Consider the following 25,705-nt stretch of genomic DNA (forward strand, 5'->3'; position numbering starts at 1 on the left):
AGGGGGCGTGGCCCGGGTGCCACGCGGCGGGTGATGCCCCGCCCACCGACCAGCCATTGGTCAGTTCCGCCGCGGGTGGGCGGGGCCGCGCCGGCTCCGTGCGGGGCGCGCGGCGGCGGCGCCGGCGGGATCGCGTCCCACCCATCCCATCCTGCCATCCCATCCTGCCATCCCGTCCTGCCATCCCGTCCTGCCATCCCGTCCTGCCATCCCGTCCTGCCATCCCGCTCCGTCCCGCCCCAGCCGGTGCGTCCGGGCGCCATCGCCGCGGGGTCCCGAGGGAAGCAGCTGTGCCGGGGGCCGCGTGTCCGGCTGGCCCCGCCCGCCCGGCCTGTGTCCGTCTGCCGGCCCGCTCGGAGCCGCCGCCCGGGGGCAGCATCCCGGGGACAGCGCTGGGGGCTTCCCTGCCAGCGCCTGGGGAGGCAGGACACGCTGCTTTCGGGCTCGGAAGTCAGTGTATGGAGCCGCGGCTGATGTCACGGTGAGAAACGGGAAGCTCCGCTGCCCGAACCTGTCAGGATCCCTGGATCCAGCCGACTGGGAATCGTGGCTCTCCTCGCCTCGTCCCTGCGGGATGTGCTTATATCTGATCACGCTCAATTTATCCGGTGCTCTCCAGGGAGTGTAGAGAGACTCCTTCCTTGGTCCTGGTCCCCCTGCGGTCCCGCCAAGGGATTGATGGCAGCGCTTTAAGGCGCTCGCAGCCTTCAGAAGGTGAAACTGATTACAGCGGCTCGTCTTCTCTCACTTCCATCTGTGTTGCTTCCCTCTCTAGAAATGGATGCTGAAGCCCTTAGGAAGTACTCGGCATTGCACCCCAAGCCTGCCGGGCTGACCCTGCAGTATGGCACCGCTGGATTCCGCACCAAGGCCGAGCAGCTGGATCACATCGTGTTCCGCATGGGCCTCCTGGCGATCCTCAGGTCCAAAGCAGTGACAGCGACCATTGGCATCATGGTTACAGCGTCTCACAACCCTGAAGTAAGAACTGCCCTTTCCTTGAGCATGTGACCAGTTCGGTGGAATGATGTGTTCTGGTAGAAGGGTGGAAAGATGTGATCAAGTTGTTGGAATCAAAGCTCATCGTAGCGCTGAAGGACCAGATCCTGAGGACACTTGGACCTGCTTAAAGATTCAGCCTGCTCCCTGTAAATATGATCGCTGATCTATCTGAAGTTATTTTTCCCCTCTACACAGAAGCAGGACTTTTTCTCACCTGGAAATGGTGTAACATAGGAAACATTTCATGTTGCAATGTAACTTCCTAATGTTGGGAAGCCAGGAGTAACCTTGAGAAGAACCTTTGAGTAAAATCTGTACGTTTTAAAAATAAACATGCAAATGCAGCTATTACAATTCAGGCATTTAGACTTTAGACTGCTGCTGCGGAGCACTGAAGGTTTTTAGAATCTCCCCTTATGTAATTTTAATGTCAAATGAATTTCATACCAAAATTATAAGGGAGAAAGAATTGGTTATTCAATCTGCTTGTTACATATACATATGTTATATGTTATACGCTTCTTTGGGGGCTTGTTGGAGGTTTAAATAAACATCTAAGCTATTGCATCCCTGAAGTTCTCAACTCTTAAAGAAGCAATGTGACTGAACCATGTGTTGTCTCTTCAAAGAAGTTTTATTACTTCCCCACTTTTAGAGTTACTATTTTTTTGTTCTTTTGTTTTTCTGCTAAGGAAGACAATGGTGTAAAGCTGGTGGATCCTCTTGGAGAAATGCTGCACCCTTCCTGGGAAGAGTATGCCACACAACTAGCAAATGCAGAGGAGCAAGAATTACAGAAAGTGATAATGGAAATCTGCCAAAAAGCAGCAGTGAACCTCCACAAAGATGCATCAGTTTTTATTGGTAGAGACACCAGGTAATGACAAAAGGCTATAGATATATCCTGCTCTTATGGAAATACCAGTGCTGCCTTCAGGGGAATTGTGTGGGTACTGTGTGATGTCCACCTGTGTCCAGCACTTTACATGTGTTTGCAATCCCTGGAGGTGTTTGCTTTCAAACTGGCTTTTATTGGGAATTGCCTACAACACAAAAAGGTTTGGATTTCTTCACAGTCAGTCTAAATCTTCTGACAGGGAGCTTGTAGAGCCTTCCACATGTGCTTCCTTCCCAAGTCCATAGATAAATGCCTTTGCCAAGGTTATCAGCTGTACTTGTTGTTTTCCAGGCCAAGCAGCGAGAAGCTGTCCCAGTCAGTTATAGATGGTATCCAGGTTCTAGGTGGTCAGTACCATGGTAGGTTACACTTCTACAATTCTGATCTCATTTCAAGTTTGTTTTTGGGTTTTTTTTTATGTAAATGTGACTCCTTTATACAGCCCTAAAGCAACAGCCCAGCACTTTTCCTTCCTTGCTTGTAACAATCTTGTTTCAGGGTGGTTGTATGGCTTTAATGCAAGGCAGGGCAGGGGAAGGTTGTGTTTTCATGAGACAACTTGAAAAATTTCATATGTGTTTCCTGTACTGCATTTGTCTGTTTACTGTACACCTTTTAAGCAATAATTACTTTGCAATTATATTCCTTTTTTTTCACGCTTAGATTATGGTCTGGTGACAACACCACAGCTCCATTACATGGTCTGCTGTCAAAACACCCAAGGGCAGTATGGAAAAGCAACACTGGAAGGTTATTATGAAAAACTGTCAAAAGCTTTTATGGAACTGATAAAACAGGTGAATAGCACGTGTTGTCTTCTTCATGCAAATGTACAAAATTAATCTCTTCTATTTGTTAACCTGCTGGGGATGGATGCTTGTGCCTCATGTCTGGATCCTGGCTTAACTGTGCCTGAGTCATCTGTATGCAAAACTGTGCTCTGAAGTTTCTAATTCAGCATGCTCTAGGTGTGGTTTCTCTAGGGTAAACAGTTCACTTTGCTCCTTTTTCCCTTGCACTAAGTCTCACTGCTCTGGAGAGAGTCAAAGGCACCTGAAGATTGACTGTGCCAATGGAATAGGAGCCCTGAAACTATCAGAAATGAAGCCCTACTTTCCACAAGAGGTGCTAATTCACATATATAATGATGGAACCAAGGAGAAACTCAATCACTTATGTGGCGCAGATTTTGTGAAAGTTCACCAGAAACCACCTGGAGGTATGTAGTCAGTAATTTCATATTGCTTTCCCTCCTCTGCAGGGTCTGGCAAGGGTTCACACTGTTGGGTAAGTGAAGCTCCCTGTTTCCTACTAAGGGACTGCATGAATGGTTCTCCTTTTGCAACAGAAACAGGGAATAGCATGGCCAGGTTTGGCACATCTCTGTGTTAATCTGAACTGCTCAGAGGAGCACAGTATCTCTACTGGCTGAAATATATTTGACAGTTTCTTCTGAATGTTAAGCTGGCAGAGTTCAAAGATCAGTCAGGACTTGGCTTAGTGTTATTTATTTTACACCACTTTGTATTACGAAGAAACACTTTTCCGGGTTCCTGCAGAAGGGCTGGGTTAATTAACAGCTTGGTGCCAGCAGGCTGACTCGTTGACATAAACCAGTGAGGAAATTATTTCAGTCAGTTTTCTGAGAATTGTATAAAAGAAAACCCCAGAATTGGGAGAGCAGGCTGGTTTGGATATGAGATTAATTGAGGCTAAACTGAGCTCTCCATTGGACAGCTGCCCTCTCACTGCAGCTGCTGGCCAAATCTGAGCACCAAGATATGGTGTTGCTTCCCCTTCCCATGCTGGTTGTGTCCTGGAGAAGTGCAGTGATGGGAGCAGCACAGTGGCAGTACCTGCTGGGGGTGGATGCTTGTGCCTCGTGTCTGGATCCTGCCTTAACTGTGCCTGAGTAATTTGTATGCAAAACTGTGCTCAGAAAAGAAGATGTGTTTTCCTAATCACTCACTGAAACAAATGACCTGATTTTGTTTCTTTTCCTGTCTTTAACTTGCATTTGTAACTGTGCACTAGGGCTGGACATGAAGCCCAATGAGAGATGCTGCTCATTTGATGGTGATGCAGATAGAATTGTTTATTATTATAAGGACACAGCTGGCCATTTTCACCTGATTGATGGAGATAAAATAGCAACTTTAATTAGTATCTTCCTAAAAGAACTTCTTGCCAAGGTAACTCTAACATATGAAATGAATGCTGGTATTTTCATTTGTAAAGTATAAAATAGTCTAATGAAGCTGTGTTGCTTGGTATGTGGTCTCTTACATCTACCTAAAGTGGACCAGCTTTAAAAACAGATCAATCCTGTACCTTACTTGACAGAATTCATGTTTTAAACATACAGAAGTTCTCAGTGAGCTGGTGCCTCCCTCTGTTACCCAGGAGTTTTAATTTTACATTTAATAGTTCAATTATCTTTCCATTTATCCTTTTTGTTTGGCTATGTGCTTATTGGACAGTAAAGCTTGGCTTATTGGTTTGCTTAGGTGAAACAGAACTTCAAGATGGCAGTGGTACAAACAGCTTATGCCAATGGGAATTCAACACGCTACCTCCAGGAAACACTGAAGGTATTCTCTGTGTTTTTTTTCTGGGTAGTTCACATTTTTTATTTTAAACTAAATTCTACTGTATTATGATTACTAGGAAAATTAAAATTAAGCAAAAATAAATTACTCTTTCAAACCTCCAGTAGTGACTAAATTCTTGGTGGCAAAGGAGAGATGCAAGAGAGCAGAGCTTAAAAAGTTCTAGTCAGCTTTTAATATTTAAAATATTTTAATATTTTTAAATATATTAATATTTTTAATATTTTTTAATTTTAAAAATGTTTAATGACATCCCTTGGTACTTAAACAAAATGAGGACTTTTATAGCTTTACAACCAAGTGAGTGTCAGTAAAGGCTCCTTGATACTTTGACACTGATGGTTTCATTTCCTGCAGCAAGCTAAATGTTCGGGAATTGAGAGAAGGTATTTCTGTTTGTATGTGAATCTAGTGTGTTCCCTGAAGCTATAAACTAAATTGAATTTTTCCAGGTTTGGAGTTTATTTCTTTATTTCTTTAATTAGTCTTTATTTACACAGGAATAAATGAAATCTTTACTTGAGTCAGCAGAAATAGTGGGGCATTTTGGCTCTGGGGCCTCAGTGGCCACAAAACATGGGTTAGATTGCAACAGTCCTTGCAGGTTGGTGCTCAGTTCCAGGCAGCTGAGGAGAGTCTGTAACCTTGCTGTCATTCTCTGCACACCCTTGGGCTGCAGGTACCTGTGCACTGTGTCAAAACAGGAGTGAAACACTTGCACCACAAGGCCCAGGAGTTTGATGTGGGTGTTTATTTTGAGGCAAACGGACATGGCACAGTAAGTATGAGCATGTAATCCATATGATCAGCCCCTATGTACAAAATTTCAGCTAAACTACCTGGAGAAGGAAGTCTTTTCATTCTCTGCTTAGTTTTATAAATGAGACTTTTCCTCCTTGTTTGAAAATAGACTTGTTTACTCCTTCTCTCTTTATCACAGCATTGCTACCAGCTCCTCTGTGCTTTATGGAGGGATAGAAATTCATGGTAGCAAACATTAATGATGGCTATTTGAGTTAGATGGTAAAAGTTTTGTCCTCACTACTGCATATATGCTGGCTTCATCTTGACAAGTTCTCACCTTTTTCTTCTAGGTGCTGTTTAGTAAAGCTGCTGAAACTAAAATACGACAACTGGTAAAAGAGGAGAAAGATGATGAAAAAAGAGACGCAGCAATGATGCTTGAAAACATGATTGACCTGATTAATCAGGTAAAAACTGAGAGAACTTAACCACAGTGTTGGCAGGGTTAGCCAAGTTTGTGAGCTCCTGGCAGGCTGGAGACTGCTGGAAGGTTCCTGATGAAATCCTGCCTCCCTGTCTTCAGTGCTGCAGTGTTTTTCCCTCCCTCTTGGCAGACTGTTGGCGATGCTGTCTCAGACATGCTGGTTATTGAAGCAATCCTGGCTCTGAAGGGTCTGACTGTGCAGCAGTGGGACGCCCTCTATGCCGACCTTCCCAATCGGCTGCTCAAGGTCCAGGTGAGTTACCAGCCACGCTGGCTCAGGCTACAGCAGCCTCTGGGGGCCCTGCTCACAGCATCTTTTGCCTGCACAGATTTTGATAAAGCTTTATTTTAAAGCTGAAACAGACCATGACGGGGCAGAAATAGGCCAAAGAAGCTGGGGGAAAACTCCAGAGGAGGGACTTGGACTAAAATAGAAATACAACTTTAAAAAAAATGAAATAATAGACAACTATGCTAAATGGAAAAACCTGACCAAATCTCTTTAAATGTTAACTTAAGAAGAAATTTTAACTTTCCAATTAGAAGAATCCTGGTTTTCTAAAGGCATCTGCCTGCTGGGCAGCTGGATTTTTCTTGCTGTGCCACTTTGTCTATCTTGAATGTTCAAGCTCTTGCTTCTGTATCCTTTCCAATATTCACACAAAGAGCTTCAGCAGAAGGTGCCGTGTGGCAGCATTCTCTTAGACACAGTGAGGAAGCTCTGGGCTCTAAAGGCACTGGAGGAAACAAGTGTCTGATCTACTGGGAAAAAGCTGTCGTTTCACTTCAAGCTGACCAAAAAGGCATGTTCAGAACTGACCTTTTTGAACTGAGCAGCTGAAACTTCTCAAGACTTGGTTAACAGATGCTGCAAGGATCCCAGGGACCCCAAGTGTTCCAGCAGCCCTTTATTGGCTCCCAAACTGAACTCTTCTCCAGATAGCACAACATATCCAACCCTGAATTTCTGTCTTATCCTGTTTCTGATGCCACAGGTTGCAGACAGACGTGTTATTGACACAACGGATGCAGAAAGGCGAGCGCTGACGCCCCCGGGGCTGCAGGAGAAAATCGATGCCCTTGTAAAGAAGTACAGACTGTCCCGGGCGTTTGTCCGCCCATCAGGAACAGAGGACGTCGTCAGAATCTATGCTGAAGCAGACACACAGGTCAGAGCTTGACTCATTTATGAGTGGGCTTCTTCACATAAAACTATCTGCCCAGCAGGGGGTGATGAAAGAAATCTGCTTCCATACTTGTCATTTAATCACGCTTAACAAATGCTAAGTTTGGAAAAAAGACTGTGATCACAAAAAGTCACTTTGGATTTTCTTTTATTTAGAAAAGTAATGTTTAATGTTCTCAATGTTCATCTTCAAAAGGAAAATATAAATGTTTATAAAGGCAGATTTAACACCAGATGATTTTGAAAAGACAACCAGCCTTCTGCGAGCTCAGGGTTAAGAAGGAAGTTACCAAAGCAGCCTTTAACTACACAATTTCATAAGAGGCAAGACAGAAAAAAAATTCTGGCTGCTGTTAAGTTAGTCCAGATCTGAACTTAAAGGTGACAGCAAAAGCAGTGGTCTTGCTCTCCCCACTTCACATGCTCCTACCAGCATGATGGCAGTGGCCTATGGAGCAATATAGGGAACACAGCATTTGCAGGAAAATGCTTGCCTTAATATCACATATTTGCTCTATTCTTCTTGTGCTGACAGCAGCATAACTAACTTTTCCAACATTCCACAGGAGAATGCAGATGCACTCGCCCATGAAGTGAGCCTGGCTGTTTTCCATCTCGCTGGTGGAAAAGGAGCACCACCCCAACCTATATAATGAATGGCAGTTAAAGCACACAACTTCCCTTATCTTTTAATATTACTTTTTTTACCATATGCTGCTGTGCACAGAATCAACCTTTCCTGGGAGTAGCAAGGATTGATCAGAACTGAGTGGAATATTACTCTGCTTATTCTTAACCTCCTTTAGCAACTTACCTCTTAATCAGATGCTCTTGCTGTTGAGTATTCCCCTCCTCAAGTTTGTCTAACTTCCTGACAAGCCATGGTTCAGAAGGAATTCTGCCCCTCCCTGTCCCAGCTTAGTTCACTGTCACATTGTGCCTGAAATCCAACACCCCTACCCTCAGAGCATTGGCCATGGCTGCATGACTGGAGCTCTGCTGTGACTGCTCACAGTGGCTGCTGCAGAATCATCATCCCCATCATCCCCCAGTAGCCCAATCATCTGTGGGCAAACAGTGTAAGACAGAGGCTGTCACTAGGTCTTCAGATTCAGTTCACCTCATTTTGAGGGGGAAACAATATAATGAAAAAGAATATTTGCAAATAATAATCTATTATTGCAATATTATCTTCATTAGAAACTTTATGACATTATTAAGAAAGTGATTTGCAGTAATAGTATTTAAAATCACACTTGAGAGGGAAGGGACAGAGACAGGTTTGTCTTCTGTGGCCTTAACTGCTCCCCAGCACCATGAAGGGGCTGGGCCAACAGGATGCAATGTTTTAAACACACCAAGTATCCTCCTTGGCATACTTTGGTTCAGGGTGTCTACCTCTGACAAACAGTTCATTGTAGTCCTGTATTACCTCCTGCCATAATAGCATTTTACAGGTTATTAAATAAGCACAAGTTCCAATAGATCTTACAAAAAAAAAAAAAAAAAAAGACAAAAATAAACTGGAAACAAATTGAAAAAATGTGCACCTTGTATTTTTTTCTTTTTTTTGTTTTTAAAGACAGAACTCAAGACAACAAAACATTTACTGTAAATAGTAGGCACTATAATCAATATGAGCCACCAATATTTAAACTTGATTCAGGCCACATCCAGAACTTCTCTTATTTACAAATATTTAACTTAAATACAACATTAAGTATTTCATTACATACAAAATAAGAAAAGAATACTATACAACTGGGGAAGATAGAGTATTTCATTTAGATAGTTACACTACATATAGGCTGAGTAGTACCGGTTTGGTTTATGATTTTATGACGCCTTCAAGAAAATCCTTCTCAACCATTTCTTCAATCTTCTGTCTTGCTTTGCTGGAGAAGGTCTTGAGGTTCTCCATTTTTATGTCTTTACTTGGAAAACAGTTGGGGTAAAGGACAGGGCTCCCTGAGTGTCCAACACATCTGCTTGTGACTTTGCTGTTAAAAACTTGGCTGAGTACATTGAAGAAAGGCAAGAGCTGCTCAATGCTGCGGACAGTGTAGATGGTTAAAAGCAAGTGACCTGGTTCCCAGTTTAGTGTTTTACCTGAGCCATCCTCCTCCGGGTTTTTCTGCAAATACAGAGACATAGGAAATAATACAGGACAAAACAGGAAAAACACAGGTGAAAATGGAAGACTAATGTATAATATGATGCTTTTCTAAAGTCCAGAAATACTTGTTCTATCCACAAAACACACCAATGCTGAAGTGTAGCTTCCAAAGTCGTTCCTCTGATCTCCCTCACCATGCCCTGCAGAGGCAGTGGCTGGGAGTGGACAGATGGCAGTCAGCTGATGCTAATAGAAGAGTTGCAGTGGGCATTCAAGTCCAACACCTCAAGCCCAGGGCTGTCCCAAAGCAAGGCAGCCCCCACCATGCAGCCCTGTTGAGCTGCTCCCAGGCAGCACCCTGAGGGCAACACAAATGGCCCAAGTTGATGATAGCTGGAAGTTGTGAGCTACTTCAGCTTCTCTCTGGTGACACATGCACACTTCACCAGCTGATACTGCCAGCATCAGTGACAATAAACCCCAGAGAAGGTTAAAATAGATACAAAGCATTTTCACTTTGCAGCTCGAGTTCAGAGTTCTTGGGAAGAGCAAAAAGCAGTGCTATTTTTAGTATCACAAATAACACACATGGACATTCCAAGAAACACTTGAAATTGTTCTCAAAGGAAAATGTCTCAGTTATTCCTTGTGTATTATGTTCCTTCCATTTCATGGGGGAGTGTCAAAGAAAAGAATTTCAGGAACCCCACAAGCGAAGGCAGCAGTCACACACCAGATGCTCACCAGCAGCAGCACACTGCTGTAATCCTGCTTAGAGCTGCCTTAAATATCTGCATACTGAAATACCTGAGCACCAACATCCAGGTTCTTATACAGTTCTTTCCCATTTCCTTTATCTCTGAGTCAAAAACCACACTCAAATCTAGACAGTAAGGTACTATCAGCACTAGGAACACCTTGTTTGTACTGTTACTGACAAACCAGTTCAGAGAGCTTCTACCACAAAGTAGAATTCCAGTAGTACTGGATTTTATTCTGCAAAGAAGGAGAGAAGAAGCACAAAGGCCTCACTAAAAAGAGCCACCTGTGGATCCACCCTGTCCCACCTGTGTCCCACTACCCTGATGGTGCCTGTGGCTGAGGCAGGAGGGCCACTTTGTTAATGACAGAAGAATGAAGAGGAAAGGAAAGCAGTGGGAACAGAGCATAAGGTAAAGATCACTGATTGCACAGCCTTTGAACAAATAGATTTTTGCAAGACATGACACTTGTCAAAACAAATACAGGCTTTGCCCTTTAAATGAAGCAACTGTCCTGCAATTGAGAAGCCTACAGGGCACCCATTTGCAAACCTCAATTAGGTTTAAATTCAGTATGAATCTATCTGGTGGCTTGGCTCCCTGCCACAGAAGATCACTATTTTAGCTTTACAAGTCTTCTGAAAAGAAAGGCTCACATTGAACCACAGCAAAGGGAAGACTGAATTTCCAACACAAAAGGAGTTGTTGATGCCTCCTTCTTTAAATGAAACTACTAAAGAAACACTACTAGCTCTAGCTAAACTCTAGCTAGTTAAAAAACTTCTCATTGTATTCACAGAGAAGTTTCTCCATACTGTTTCTGTACCATGCTTAGCATTACCCATTGGTGAGCAGGATGTGCCCCCAGCAAAGCAGCCAACCAGATGGGCTGCATGTGCAAATTCCAACTCTGAGCAATGAAATACAACCCATCCAAGCCATTTCCTCAGGGCAGCATTGGCTGAGTAAATACCATTAATTCCATAGATGCTTAAAATGACAGTTAATTTGATGGAGACCAATCACAGACTGTGTGTTTTGCACCTGAGAAAAATTATTTTACAATTTAATTTTATAATGATTTGAAATCATAATTCTTCTTAGAACTAACATCAGCTTTTTGTAATCTATTTTGTACAGGAAACTAACTTAAAAACTCCCCTTTTTAAAAAATTAAAGCTCTCTACAAAAATAAGGGTTCTTATACCTCGAAATTCTCTCAGCTTTGTTCTATAACAAATCTGATCTCTTAGTTCTTAATGAATGCTAAATAGTGCTTGGGGCCTTGAGGTGATGGTATTATTATGGCAAGCTTGTCTCACAACTCAAGCATCAAAGGCCACCCTCACCTGATGCTTGGCCATCTCCATTCCCTCCAAAACCACCGTCTTAAAGTCCTCCTGTTTGTCCTGTGGAAGGAAAGAGGAGAACTTTCAGACTGCATTTCACATATGAAGAGAATACTCTGCCATGAAGGCCGTGCAGTTGCTTGGCTGGGTGCTGTGCTTCAGCTAGAAAAATCACCCGCCCCGAGAAGTCTGTGATCCAGAAATGGCAGACTCCAGCTAGTATGGCCAAGACACTACTAGACAAAACCAGCACTGCCATTGAGTGCCTCTGTTTATTTCCAGCACTGCCGAAGGAGGTTTTTAAGCACGTTTCCTTCAGATAACAGAGCTTGAGCAACACCATACTACATGAATCTAAACATGAGTCAGAGTGCCCTGAAGGAAAATAAGGATCTACTCCATTTTTCTCAATTATTTTCCAAGAAAAACCCACAGCTATATGTAATAGTATTCTCCTCTGCATAAAGAAGAAATAGCCTGAAGTCAATATTCATTATCTCATGTTTATCTCAATCATACACCTGCCTATGGTTCAGTGTGAAACTGCTGCCGTGACTAAGAGGTTCCAGAAATTCCAGGAAGTTTTCTGAATTCTTGAAGCAGACTGTGGGAGTCCTGACTTCAGGCATCTATCTCAGCATACAGTACTTACCAGCAGCATGTATATTTATAAATCACACATGATGTATAGATTCATGCACAGAGATGACTTGGAGTGTGAAAACTTTCTAACAGATACTACATTGAACACCAGGGTTAGAGGCTATGCCTGAGGAGCAAGTAGTTAAAACTCATTACTCCTTTATACATGCAAGAAGAGAAATTTAGTCTCATCTTCACGGTTCAAAAATGATAAAACACAAAATGCAGATATGCTTCAGATACTAGTTTTATTCCCCATAATTGTGGGCCTTGCTTCAATAGTTCAGATTTGCCTGCAACTAAGTTATTCCTAAATTTAATGTAGCCACTTGTATCTCAGCAGTAGTTCCTTTACTCACTGAAGACATTTGAGACTGTAAATGCAGTAGCTATAGCAAGCTGCCAGTGTTACAGCCCTGACAAAGACATCTATACAGAAAGAAACCTGAGAATAAAGCTTCAAAACTTTCTCCCATATGGGTTTGCACTTCCTTACTGCTTCCCTGGCTCACCCATCGACATTTCCCAGTGAACTGCTTGTCCAAGAAGGCTCTGTCCTCACAGCAGGAGCAGCAAAATACCTGACAGCAATGTTCTTACTTTGTGGCAGATGTAGGACAGGGCTTAGCCAGCTTCCTTCAGCTTCATCTGCAGATCAGGCCTCCAACCCCAAAACTGGGGGTTTAATACATCCCATGCACCAGCATTATGACAATCCTAATCCTGCTCCCAATCTACAAATTGTGCAGCCAAGATTTCCCCAGAATTGTTTCTACTGATCTCTGCTCTCTTTCATTCATCACAGCCTCTGCTCAGCCTCAACATTCAGTTCTGTTATGTTTAGGAATACAACACATTTTAAAATATTTGATTATTATTAACAAAACTGGTTTTCTAGTTCAAAAAGTAAGTAATCAGACTAGTATCTACATATATGAGTGGCTATCTGAAAGTGATTTTATGTTAAAATATATTACATAATGGAGCATATTTTACTTTTTAATTAAATAATACTTTTCATTTAGAAATCCAAAGTCTGATCATAACCATGTTGATCATAGCAGGTTATGAATTTTTATGTTGTCTGATTAATTTTGGGATTTTTTTGTTTGGTTTGGGCTTTGGTTTTTTTGTTTGTTTGATTTGTTCATTTTCTATACTTACATGTGATTTTTGCCTGACGTTGACTTGAGATTACTCCAGCTGGAATCTCCTACACCAGACAAAATCTTTTCCATTCTTCATAGTTAAAAAAAATTGAAGTATCCAAACCCAAACACTGCTGTGAGTTACTGTACATGAAACTTTTCAGTGAAAAGCAAAAAAAGGCAAGATACCTTTGCTTTTTTTCTCAGCAGCTTTGCCAGACGCACCACGTAGGGTTTGAATTCCCTCTGATGTGTTCCTTGTCTTCGTACTTCCAAGCCTGAATCATCTGATGCTTCTGGAATAAAAGCCCAACGATACCTGCCGTGGGATAACACAAGCAGACATGACCTGTACTGAACATGTTTTCTGACCAATCAAAAATATAAATGGATGAGAAAATCTGATCAAGTATCAGAGAAGGAAGGAGGAAAAGAGAAACCCAAGCCAATCCTCACAAGAAGAAATAAATGAAAAAAACCTTCAACATTAGATTTAGAAACACTACAGGGCACAGCCTGACACAGTGTGTGCATTTCTAGCCTCTAACCTCTAACTGTGCCAGGGCAGCAGCCCTCACACAGTCACCAGTGTGCAGTGCAAAGGAAGAAACATGATACTTTCTTTTGTCCTTTGTGGCCTCTCATTCCCAGGATCTCCAGCAAATGCCAATTTTTTTGCATTCATTTTTTTCCAATGGAATGGGATTGCAGAGGCACTGAGGAAGCAGTTTGTATGCACGCCTACTACTGACCAATAAAAGCCTATGGGATCTCCTTTGGAAGGTTTGTTGCCACATCTTCCAGACAGTGTGCTAGAGTAAATTAAGCGAGTCATGCTGAGATGACATGCAGTCCTCTGATCTCATGCATTACTCACTGAGATGGGTGGGTGTATTTTGAGTTCTTAGGCATTACTGCAACTAAGTACTTTAAAAATAAAATGCTTGAATAAATCACTGCTACCGATCATCTCTCAATTATGACAAATCTCTCGCTGCAGGCTAAATCAAACCAGCTTGAACTAATTTGATAATGCAGCATCTTTTGCCCTGGGGGCCACTCAGATACTGTGAGGGAATGAACTATGGGCTGCCCTGGCTGAAGTCCAAAGGAAGAAAGGAAATGGAAAACCAAAGACTTTTATACACTAGAATTTTACCAAGCGGCATGGGAAAACACCCAAAAACTTAAATGACAATGTTTTCTACTCACATCTGAAATTGAGGCAGGTTTTCAGATGGTAAAGCTAGAGCCAAGTCCAGAAATTTGCAAGCAGATAAATACAGGTTCAACCACCTCTGGCTGTTGTAGGATGTGGAAAAACCATTGCCACCTGTGTAAGTTGTCTCCAAACCAGCAACAGATGGGCCAGAAGTTCTAAAATATATTACAGAAGGTAGCTGAGTCATAACAACCTTCTGCCACAATGAAAATTTTATTTTTCTTACTTGCTTTTACAAACACAGAACTCTTTATATACCAGCATAATTCTGAATCCATAAATCAAATCCCAGCACAAGTCTGTGCCATGAATGCAGTTCTGTATGTGTGTATATATATATATTTGATAAAACCTCAATATATAAAGAATGTGTAGCATTCCTGTATCTTATTCCCAGATATTCCAGTTATGAGGAAGTTTTAAATTGTCAGTCATGTTGATATTACTTTATTTGAGGGAAAAACTCTCCAACCAAAAAACCAAAGAGAACCTAGGAAAAAAATGAGCAAAATTTGGGCAAATAACTCCGGCTCTTTGGAGAAATCTGCCTCTGCTGCTAGCATTGACTGAAATTGTATCACACTGTACAGAAAATAGATGAGATAAAATTTGATAACAAAACAAGAAAAATTATCCACCTCACTTCTCTAATGCAAGAAAAAACTATAGTTTTATTTTGACCAAAAAAAAGTGCATCAGTCTTATTTAGAATAAGTGTATGACACAGAAGAGGTGTAAGTCATGCCATGCATAATTTAATTGCAGCAGCAGTGTGTTTTATTCAAGTGGACACTGTAAGAACTTGGACACTTGTATTGTGTAATTTCCCTTAGTGATTTATGAGCAATCTGACAGCAGGAATTCTTTTGTTTTGTCCTGAACAGTCTGTCCCTGGTACTGCAGTCAGACTGAACTACCCTTTACTTGTCCTTCTCTTAAAGAAGGATTTAATTTGTTCAATGACATTATTTTAAAGAACGACACAACTCCCTGTCAGCATACAAAGAGATTTTTATAAAGTTAAACAAGCAGGAAATTCATACATTTACCTGGAAATGTCTTCATCAGCAGTGAGTTCCTGTTCCATCAGTAAAAACACTTGCACCTGAAGATCAAATGTTACATTTTAATAGCATTTTTAATGGACTGTAACTTGGGAAAACACTATAGGAAAGCCTGAGTAATAAGCCTTAGACAAATAGTACAGAGCTTTATTTCCTCTCCTGTATGAGTGGATACTGGCACCCTAAAGCTCTTTCATTCCTTATATATAACCCAAATAACACAAAGGCCACAAGGAACTGTCTGTTTTAAGATCAGGAAAGCTCTCAACAGCTAATCCCCTCCACTGCCTAGAAAGAAAGCAAGACCTAAACAAAAAGAGAATAAAGAATCATTTAATGGAACAGTCAGGCTCAGGTGTGAATTCCCAGAAGCATCACAGTCCTGCTAACTGAAAGTAGTTCCAGAACTGTGGTAAACTTGTGTAAAGGCTAGAGGACAGCACAGAAATCAGAAGACCACAGTGAATAGAATTTGGATTTTCTAGTATTTATACTATCGACAGGCTTAAAATAAAATACATCTATTGCTAAAACAACACACTTTAAGATATTATATATAGCTTTTCTCCTTCTCTTTCTTGGATCTGTGGTTATTCAAGGGCTAGGTTAGGTGCCTGCAGATTGAAAACAATCACAGCAATGATTCTGATTTTCTCCCTCTGTTATTTAGTCCCTTGGGAACACTTTGAATAACAGGCTGAATGGATCACAGCATGCACCAACCAGTCTCTTCCATTCCCACTGCAAAGCTGAAACCCAAAAGAGTGTGTTAAACAGCCAACACAGGAGATTCTGCAGGTAGAAGCTCAGGAAACAGATATTTTTACTGTTTTGTTATGAAGAATAAAATGAGAAAGAAGAAATCTGAGCCAAGCTGTGTATAAATCTAGTCACAAAGTTTAGCCACAATGTGACCTGAATGACCATCAACTGCCGATAAAATGGATTCTGACTACTATACATGGATTGTCATCCCCATTGCTGGAAGAAGAATGACCAGGAAAATAAAAACAGGGAACACTGAAAATGAAGAACAGAAGTGGGAACGGTGGAGAGGGTACACATACATAAGCAGAAATCGAACTACGATTCAGTAGGGAACAATGAAGGCAAATGCAAATTTAATTCAGGAAACAGCTGAACAAGTTGAAACAGTGTAAGCCAACGGATACTCAATTTCATCACAAAAAACAGACATCAAGACTATGAAAATAAGTCAGCTTTCAATTTGTGGCCATTGCACATTTATTTGTACAATCTCTAAAAGAGATTTTCTTAAAAATCTTGAGGAGGAATGAGGTTGTGTCTCAGATGTGCATCAGTCTTCTAAATAATGAATGACACCTACAACTCACCAGTTCAGTGATCATGGTTGGCCAAAGTGAGGTAAGGTGCTGTGGAGACATTCTTAAAAGCAATACTCTGAAAAACAGGAACACTTGGGAATGAAGGGTGGGCACCTGTGGCAACCGGAGACTTTCTACCAGCCTTTCTGAAACAAAAAGCCAAGAAGGGTCCCTCAGTTCCAAATAATTACAGTGAGAATTTTCTCCTTCCCTCATGTACTTTCAATGTTAACTTTAAGTATCTGCCATGTTACTGTTCCAGTCTTTTACTAGTTTTAGTCTGTCAACATAAAGAAATAACCACTCCACCAAAGAAGGAACAAAAGAGAGAAACCTCTAAACAGCACAGTTGACTGCTTTGGTTAAGTTCTCTACATAAACACAATAGTGCATCTGGGAACTTGGCTTATCTTATGCAGAGTTTCACCCATTACAACAGGAGGAGTTAGCAGAAGACAAAAATCAAAAGCAGCCTGGACAGCTCAGATGTATTATTGTTATTAAAACAATGCACCATCACAGTACCTGAGAAATTAAAAAGGGATGATACAGTTTTATTGAATTATGATCATCTCTAGGCATTCAATATATATAGAAGCAGACACAAAGAAATTTTTCAGTCAAACCAATACACATGCATGTAGCAGTTCACACCAGTAAAGCCACCTGATTCCATGAACATAGTAATCTCAGCTACTGACTTGACTGGAAAAAAAAAAATTTTGAAAAGCCCCCAAAACACCACCAAAAACACAACCAACCAACAAGCCAAATAATTATATGAAAAACAGATCACAGAACAAATGAAACAAAAAAGTTGGTGCAACTGATTTTCCATACAGAGGAAGAGACCAAAGTGTCCCTTTGGTGGCATGAAAAGATGATACATCTAAAAGCTGCTACTGTAACTATTAGCATCATCTTAAAAAAGATCCAAGCAGTTCCCATTCCCAGTCACTTAAAGTAAAGGGTCATTGTAAGAAATAAACTTCAATGATAAACAGGATAGAAAAATTTGACACACGAAAAAACACCAGCAAAAGAAGTCAATAATTCAAAATGTCAAGGTCACTTTTCCTGTTTATCCCTGACTGAGGTTTTTGTACCTCAGATGTTCATGTCAAAACATATTGTGCAGGTATCCAAGGATACTGATCTAGGGATAAAACGACAGATCAGTGAAATTACCTGGATTAAAGTCAACTGGCAACTACAAAATCTGCCTATCTCCTAGTCATTTAACACTGAAAAACATTTTAACCAAAATTTGCAGAAACTTTGTTTCGGCTATGGAAACACTATCACACACTGATATTGCAGGATAAAAATTTAACCTGCTGTTACTCTGTCATACAAGCATTCCATAGTTAACTGGAAGAAGTCTGCTAAATGATACATATTTACTGACCTTGTATGTCTGGCAGGTATTTCTGGTATTGGTCTATCTCACTGCTGAAAATGGCGAAGGCAAGTCTCTTGAGGAGCATTGCACGCTGCTCCAGCTCCACATCTCGGTTAGCAAACAGATTGAGGGAGCTGCTCTGGGCCACAGCCACTCTTGCTGAAAGAGAAAAGGGAAAGTGCAGCCAAGAGCTTAGGAATTTCCCTTCTGCTTCACTTCAAGGCACAAATAACTCTTTCTTTAAACAATGGGGTTTGAAAGCAAATGTTAAGATGATGTATGGTTTGCAATTTGAATCTGTAACCACAAATTCAAAATAAAAGTTGAAAGAAAGCCTATCAGTATACACAATAGTGGCTGGATTTAGGGGCTTCTGGGAAAGAGTTTAGCTATTTTTTTTTTTTTTTAATAAAACTTGCATGTATTGATGCTCAGAAAATTCAAATGTGCAGAATCAAATTTTTTTTTAAGCAGTCAGTGTCAGATCTTCAAACCCAAACCAACCAAAAACTATCCCTACCCACTCTACTTAATCAGCTTTGCCATATAGGCAAAATTCACTGTGTACCAGAATGGTATCAAATTCTCTCACTTCGTGTTATTTATGGGTCTCCAGAAACAGTCAAAGAAAACAAAAAATACCGAATAAATCAAATTGGAATACATGTTGAACAAGTGTTTTCTTTAAGGTACTTATTTTTTATTTATTTAATGTTTATAATGGAGAGAAGTCACTACTATATCAATACTTACTCATCAAATCTCTGAATGTGGTTTTGTCATGTGTCATCAAATTATCCATAATAGCTCTCCAACTAAAAGAGGAAAATTGTACACAAATCAGAAAAGCATGAAGAAAGCAAGAATTTTCAGGAACATTTACAAAACTTTCTGCCCCTTCAGTTAGGCTAAGGCTTCCAATCCAAGCTTTCTGCTTCATAAGGTATCATTTACTTTGTGTTATTTGATCTGAAACTGTGTTTCTTGGACCCCCTTCTCCAAGAAAATAAGGGGATGCCATTCAGAGGGACCCTGACAGTTTTAAGAAGTGGGCATATGCAAACCTCATGAAGTATGAAACCAAGTGCAAGGTGCTGCAGAATGGTCAGGGAAATTTTAAGCACAAATACCAGCTGGGCACAAAATGAATACTGAGAGCAGCTTTGAGGAGAAGGACTTGGAGCTGATGGTGGATGAAGATGAAAAACTGAATTTTATCCATCAATGTGTGCTCACAGCCCAGAAGGCCAACTGCATCCAGGGCTGCACCAGAAGCATGGCCAAGAGATCAAGGGAGATGATTCTGCCTCTCTGCTCTGGTTAAGACCTCACTTGGAGTACTGCATCCAGCTCTGGGACCCCCAGTATAAGAAAGGTGTGGACTCATTTGAAGGGAGCACAAAGATGATCATGCTCCAGCACCTCTCCTATGAAGACAGGCTGAGAACTGGGGCTGTTCAGACTGGTAAAGAGCAGGCTTCAGGGAGATCTTGTAGCAGCTTTCCAGTACCGAAAGAGTCTCTGAAAGCTGAAGAGCAACTTTTTTCAAGGGCATGGAGTGAAAAGACATGAGGAATTACTTTTAAAGTAAAGTAATCCTGCTTTTAAAGAGGGCAGATTTAGATACCAGGAAGAAATTCTTTATTGTGAGGGTGGTGATGCCTTGGCACAGGTTGCCTGGTGAAGCTGTGGATGCCCCATCCCTGGAAGTGTTCAAGGCCAGCTTGGATGGGGCTCTGAGCAACCTTGTCTAGTGGAAGGTGTCCCTGTCCATGGCAGGTGGATTAGAACTAGATGATATTTAAGGTCTCTTGCAAAGCAAATCATTCTATGTTTCTACAAAATGCTAACCATGTTTTCCTCACAGAACTTCTATTTTTCATTTTAAGATCATTATTTTTAAAAACAGATATGTGCACAGAAATATACCTTATATAGGTTTCATATTTCATGTGGTAACCTAAACCACAGTAAATCTCTATTTCTCTCAGTAAAGATTTATTGGGAAATTTTGGCCCATATATTAATGGAATACATAAAATTTGTAAGGGCCATTGACATAAACAAGAAGAATAAAATCTTACTGGTTAACACATGAAGCATCCATCTGGAAGAAACTGGAATCCATAAAGAGGTCAAAGGCTTCCTTTTTCCATGCTCTCCTTGTATACTGATATCCACTAAGACTGCTTAATAACTGGACACAAGCTCGATAGCTGGATGCATTGTGAGCACTAAACAAATAAAAAGTCATAAACCAATTTTGGACTGTTGCTCTATAGAAAGTTTGTCAGACATCTGATCATTATTATGCCTGTTTCAACTTAAGTGCCACCATCCAAATTTCTACTGGCTGTAGACATTTACATCAGTTCAATAAACCAAAGGTACCTGTGATTACGGAGGTAGGGCACAACATAGTGCATAATATTTACAAGCAAAGGAATAACTCTCTCTTTTTCATCACTGTAGAAAACCATGTCAAGGAGATGAGCCAAAACCTATAAAATGAGAGGAAGATATGTTATAATACATTCTTAAATTGCATCTTACCTACCATTCAACATTTCTTTGGTGTAATGTAATGATCTTTACTAAACATTCAAGTTTATGATAGAAGTGATCCCATTTCAGGTACCATGCAAAATCCAGAGTATAATGATTCCATCATTTTTATAATGCCTTAAGGTAAAAGCACAGAAGCACAAGCTCCTGATGAAAACATTCTAGAGAATAAACTACAGACAAAGAAAATAATCAAAGACTGACTGCAATTATCAGCAGTAAATAAGATGTACCACGAAGATAAACATACAAAGTTTAAAATCAAAGAAGTTTGCTATACTATACATCTGAAAGGTCATGCTTTACACCTCATCCATCTCAATGGGTTAGTAACAAAGTTTTTTATACTTTTACATGACAAGACCCAGAATCTATTTCACATCAGTGTTTCCCATTTAATCTCCTTTTCCAAGCTTCTAGTTCAAAGATTTTCACAATAAAGAAGCTTATTATTGGACACTATTAATTATCTCCAAGGAAATATTTACCTCAGAAAGTAAGGTCAATGCATGGACACTATAAACAGATGGAGTTATATTTGAAGTTTCCATTGCTGGAGACAGCATATCTAAATGTAGATAATAAAAAAAATATCCAAAGTTAGTCTTCTCAAGCCATTATTTACCTTACAGTATATTTTAAAAACATATATTTTGAGATTCACAAGCTTTGCCAGACACACTAGTGCTGGAACAGTACTGAAGAATTTTACATACATTCAAATATAGCAAAGCTATTCTCTTAATTAATTTTAGCCTGAAAATTAATATTTTGTTTTAAATAAAGAAGAAAACTAACCTACCTTCAACATCTGATTCCAAGTTGTTTCCATCAACCATAATCTTGGGGGAAGGCTTAACCTCTAAGTTTCGTCTTAGCCAAGTGGTCTGTTCCAAGGAAGAACCAGCAATTGCCCCAATAGCATCCACTATCTTGTGTGTTACATCCTGGTAGAAAATAAAACCCAAGCATTTTAAGAACTTTGTGCAGAAGGGCTGTATTCATAGCCCTAACATGCAGAAAATCCATATAACCACATATAGAATTGCTTTCAAATCATTTCTATATAATCAATGATTAAGAACTTCACAGAAAATGAGAGCTTTTCCAACAAATTATAAATATAAGGAGAAGATATTAAAGAGTAGTTTTGATATCTACAGAGCAGATATCAAAATTTTCTAGTGCATTCAAGCATCTAATTCCAACCCCACTGCCATGGACATGGACACCTTACACTAAACCAGGTTGTTCAGAACCTCATCCACGTGGCCTTAAACAATTCTAGTGACAAGGCATCCGCAGCTTCTGTGGGTAACCAGTGCCCTCACCACCTTCATAGTACAGATTTTTTTCTTAATATCTAATCTAAATATACTCCCATTTTGAAGCCATTTCCCCTTGTCCTGTCACTGCATGGTCTTAAACAGTCCCTTCTCCATCTTGTGGCTTCCTCCAGGTACTGGAAGCCTTCTCTTTTCCAAGCAGAACAAACAAAATTCTTTCAGTCTTTTCTCTTAAGAGAGGTGCTCCATTGCTCTAATCAACTTGGTGGCCCTCCTCTGGACTTCCTCCAAGTGGTCAATATCCTTTCTGTGCTGGGAAGTCGATGATCTTTAAGGCCCTTTCCAACCCAGGCCATTCAATGATTCTATGGTTTTTTGTTCAAAATTTTCAAAAGACACATACAAACAAATTTCTTACCTGTAGATCTCTTTGATCTTTCTTATTCTCCAGACTTGGGTTCTTCATGATGAACTCATTAAGAACACTGAAAAAAATATAGAAGTTAAATATTGGTTTTCTTAATACATTATTCAGCAGATTTCAGCATTAGGACAAATCCGAAGACATTTATTTGCACAATATTTATTCACTAAACCCTCAAGGACTGCTACTTACCAATATTCCAGGAAACATCTTCTCAAGTTCCTTAAGTTAATTTTGATCATAAGAGTTTATCAAGAACATGTTTTACTTGATTATATACAGAAGTATCTTTAGAGACAGTTTACTAGGGAAGATAAAATATTGAAGAAAATTGTCCTTGAAGCATTATACAGAAAATCATATTCAAAATTATATTTCTAAAAGTCTACAAACTGTTTCCATCCTGAGAATTCAGCCCACTCTGTGGGCTTCAAATACTTGAGGAACTGTAATTGTCATTTTTTATGAAAAATCAGAAACTTACATTTGTTGCTTAAAGAGCCTGAATCACTGAAATAATCATTAAGGTAAGGTTGTGGCTTATATCATAATATAATATAAAAGTTAATATATTCCTCAGAGAAGAAACTAATTTGATAAGACCCACAGAAGTCAGGCAATAATTCTACCAGTCAAAAGTAAGAGACAGATTTAAAAACACTAACACTTAAGAATAATTTTACACACCTACATTTGAGCATATTTAAAAATGGCAAATATCAGGAACACTTACCCAAGTATGAGAAACTGTCCTGGGGCTGGAAGACCAACCTGTATGGAATCTTTTAACAAAAGCAGCAGTGCTGCCCAGCTGTCTACTAAGCTGGTCACTGGAATCCTATGAGAGAAAGAGCAGAAATGTCAATGATGAGAACATCATCTCCCTCAGGTATTCCCCTAGTTTCTTTTTACCTTAACTCTCCTATCAGATATTGGTAATCAACACCCTTATAGGTTCTTTTAATACTAAGTTGCTACATCAAGTCATTAAGAAACAGATGAAGGCAGAAGAGCATTCTCAAAAGATTATGCTTTCCATTACAAAGCTGAAGTGACACAAATGAGTTACAGCACAATTAAGATCAGCTTTCTTTGGGTAAGGGGCAGATTACCTGCAGGATTTTTAGTTAGGAGAAGAAAGGTGATGCAATACTATGGAACTCACAAAATAAATCATCTTTTTTAAACAAACCTACAGTTCAAACCCATTCTTTCTTCACTATTTATGTTATACAGACTATTCATCATCCTATGAGAAAAAGATGTAAAATATACAAATTGATCATGTGCTTCCTGATGACAGAAATAAAATTTAGCTTCTTTTCTTACCTTTGAGTATAAGCATAGAAAAACTGCAACATGCAGACTTCCAGTGAAAGATGTTTCTAGAAAAAGATATGAAACCTGTCTCATCAGAAAGAAGTGTCTTTTTTTTTCCCCTACCAGGGTAAAACTGACAATGCTATAATGTCACTGCAATGTCTAAACATATAACTTAACAGAATATTAAAAACATCCTTCCAGAAATCCCTCTGTAAAATTATGCTTCTCTTCATTTATCTCTTAGATACAGTGAAAATTTTCACATTGTGCTGCTCAGCTTTTGTCAATGTCATATCATCAGTATTCTAAGCTTCTTCAAGAGGACATCATATAGATCAATAGGATCTCTACAGTTTCCATACCTTGTCTTTTGCTATGGCTGGAGGCTGCTTTAGAACTTCTTTTACAGTCTGAATGACGGTCTCTGTCCGCATAACACTGATAGAGCGAACCAGCTCAACCAGCAAAAGTTGTTCTTCACCTGCTGTAGGAATAACCTAAAAAAATTGGATGTATGACACAGATTATCACCACAGACAATGGCTATACCAAAACTAAGGCAGCTGTCCTCACGGGATTGGAATTTTATCAACTAACAGTTCATCTAGAGACTTGGTATCACCTACCCTTCCCCTGAAGAATTCAGGAAGATGATCCCATTCTGAAGTGGTACCTCCCTGACAGTACAGTTGCTAATGAGAAATACAAATATTGTCCATACTTCATTGTATTTTTTTCACTGGAATGTATGAATTTTCTTCTTCTTAACACCAAATTACTTACAAGTATTACCACTATTTGAAGTGACCACTATAATATAAACATACCTTTGTCCTTGAAGTATTTTTGTTTTGCCTCCTTTCATTCCATACAAATGCAATAGCAGCCATGAAGTGAACACCATGATTCATTGAAATTGGACCCAAAAGTTCTAGGATCTGTTGCCTCAAATTCTGAAATACGAAAGCAAAGCGTATAAGCACCTCAGCATTATGGTCAAAACATTTTCTCTGCAGAAAGGAAAAAGGTGACACGTTGCATACAACTGACACATTTTAGCTTAAAAGCATATTCAATACTCATTTATAAAAGCCTGGTTTTTGTGATGATTCAGTAGATGAGGACAAAAGTATAAAAATTCAATTTAGATTTAATGGAAGGGAATTGAAATTATTTTGACAAAGGTCTTAATGAACAACTTAAATGATGTTATCCCCGATGTTCTGACCTTAGTTGATCCAAGATTAATAGTGGTAATGGATGCAGCAGCAGCAGCAGTAGTTTTCTCTGAAGAATCTGCAAGGTGCAGGATGCTCCACAGTAAAGTCACAGAAGACATGATCATATGCAAGATAGAGAGGATCCCGTTGCGTGCTTCAACCAGATGCTTCTGATCTACATTAACCAAAAGCTAGTGGGAGAGGAGAGAAATATTAAATATCTACATAAACAGCATATTTAAAATAGAGTAATTGAGACTTACCTAACATGGGAGCTTTCAACCTTAACTCTTTTTCAGAAGTTTTTCATTAAGTCTTACAATATGTACAGATGTGAGACTTTTAAAATAACAGAGAAACTTCTGTTTGAGTTGTCCAATATCAAATGCACTCTGAGCATGTGAGGTCTCATATCTAAAGCAATCAATTTTGTATCTTCTGCCTATACCTTTGCAAAACAATTATTTCAGAATTTTAAGTCTAGCTAATACTCCAGGCAAAACTATTTACATAAACAAAACCCACTTCTCAGTCACTTTTAAATGGATGGAAAGCAAAGGGGTGGAAGAATGGCAAAAAAAGTACAAAAGCAAGATTACTGAGAAAACAGGGCAAAAGCTTCTTATGGAATCTGGTCCAATTCTTAACAATTCTTGTCCTCAAATTCAAACTGAGACACTATGCTCAGATATATCGGATCTAAAAATACTGCTTGACTAAAAAGAAAAATTGTGAATATACAGAAGGAGCAGAAGGATAATGTTTAGACACATCACAAGTTGAACACAAAGACAGCTCTAAAGTGGAATTTTAAAGATCTTAAAGTTAAGGAATTCATACTTTAATTATTTCAGGGCATCAAAAGACCAACCAACCAAAAGAAGCAAACAAATATAAGGGTATTCTCTTTAAGG

The 25,705-nt window shown here is 39.8% G+C and overlaps 2 protein-coding genes across 12 annotated transcripts in view; one reads left to right on the plus strand and one right to left on the minus strand.

Annotated features, from left to right (window-relative positions):
• Positions 1 to 179: 179 nt before the first annotated feature.
• On the plus strand, positions 180 to 8,466 carry PGM3 (phosphoglucomutase 3). Of its 3 annotated transcripts, XM_015621342.3 has the most exons (13): positions 180 to 481; positions 776 to 981; positions 1,695 to 1,879; positions 2,192 to 2,259; positions 2,564 to 2,697; positions 2,924 to 3,119; positions 3,935 to 4,092; positions 4,408 to 4,491; positions 5,189 to 5,287; positions 5,604 to 5,720; positions 5,868 to 5,990; positions 6,733 to 6,906; positions 7,490 to 8,466. In XM_015621342.3, exons 2-13 carry the CDS (start codon positions 778 to 780, stop codon positions 7,574 to 7,576), a joined length of 1,629 nt encoding a protein of 542 aa, XP_015476828.1. In that variant the 5' UTR covers positions 180 to 481; positions 776 to 777; the 3' UTR covers positions 7,577 to 8,466. The 3 variants fall into 3 exon arrangements, with proteins under 3 accessions (XP_015476828.1, XP_015476829.1, XP_018861536.1); XM_015621343.1 differs by lacking the exons at positions 180 to 481; positions 776 to 981 and adding an exon at positions 1,061 to 1,148; XM_019005991.2 differs by lacking the exons at positions 180 to 481; positions 776 to 981 and adding an exon at positions 1,174 to 1,316.
• Positions 7,055 to 25,705, minus strand: part of DOP1A (DOP1 leucine zipper like protein A) — a 61,281-nt gene continuing 42,630 nt past the window's right edge. For 4 of the 9 annotated variants that reach the window (XM_033512906.1, XM_033512907.1, XM_015621336.3 and 1 more), the window contains 18 exons: positions 24,800 to 24,982; positions 24,399 to 24,524; positions 23,934 to 24,068; positions 23,578 to 23,633; positions 22,982 to 23,086; positions 22,243 to 22,309; positions 21,341 to 21,485; positions 21,027 to 21,106; positions 20,365 to 20,474; positions 20,058 to 20,207; positions 18,727 to 18,788; positions 17,980 to 18,132; positions 16,581 to 16,717; positions 15,211 to 15,266; positions 14,152 to 14,316; positions 13,129 to 13,258; positions 11,150 to 11,209; positions 8,752 to 9,057 (listed from right to left, as the gene is read on the minus strand). In XM_033512906.1, coding sequence (XP_033368797.1) covers positions 8,752 to 9,057; positions 11,150 to 11,209; positions 13,129 to 13,258; positions 14,152 to 14,316; positions 15,211 to 15,266; positions 16,581 to 16,717; positions 17,980 to 18,132; positions 18,727 to 18,788; positions 20,058 to 20,207; positions 20,365 to 20,474; positions 21,027 to 21,106; positions 21,341 to 21,485; positions 22,243 to 22,309; positions 22,982 to 23,086; positions 23,578 to 23,633; positions 23,934 to 24,068; positions 24,399 to 24,524; positions 24,800 to 24,982 — 2,226 coding nt within the window. Of the gene's footprint in view, positions 9,058 to 11,149; positions 11,210 to 13,128; positions 13,259 to 14,151; positions 14,317 to 15,210; positions 15,267 to 16,580; positions 16,718 to 17,979; positions 18,133 to 18,726; positions 18,789 to 20,057; positions 20,208 to 20,364; positions 20,475 to 21,026; positions 21,107 to 21,340; positions 21,486 to 22,242; positions 22,310 to 22,981; positions 23,087 to 23,577; positions 23,634 to 23,933; positions 24,069 to 24,398; positions 24,525 to 24,799; positions 24,983 to 25,705 lie in introns of those variants that run through there. The other 5 variants (XM_033512908.1, XM_015621341.3, XM_015621335.2 and 2 more) reach the window with 4 other exon arrangements.

This window comes from Parus major, chromosome 3, assembly GCF_001522545.3.
Source record: "Parus major isolate Abel chromosome 3, Parus_major1.1, whole genome shotgun sequence".
In the NCBI taxonomy this organism is placed as follows: Eukaryota; Metazoa; Chordata; class Aves; order Passeriformes; family Paridae; genus Parus; species Parus major.

Bases quoted from the DNA above. Each gene is read 5' to 3' on its own strand.
- PGM3 (XM_015621342.3), top strand. From the start codon at position 778: ATGGATGCTGAAGCCCTTAGGAAGTACTCGGCATTGCACCCCAAGCCT. The intron at 982-1,694 runs GTAAGAACTGCC...TTTTCTGCTAAG, and splicing joins CAGCGTCTCACAACCCTGAA to GAAGACAATGGTGTAAAGCT. The intron at 2,698-2,923 runs GTGAATAGCACG...CCTTGCACTAAG, and splicing joins TTATGGAACTGATAAAACAG to TCTCACTGCTCTGGAGAGAG.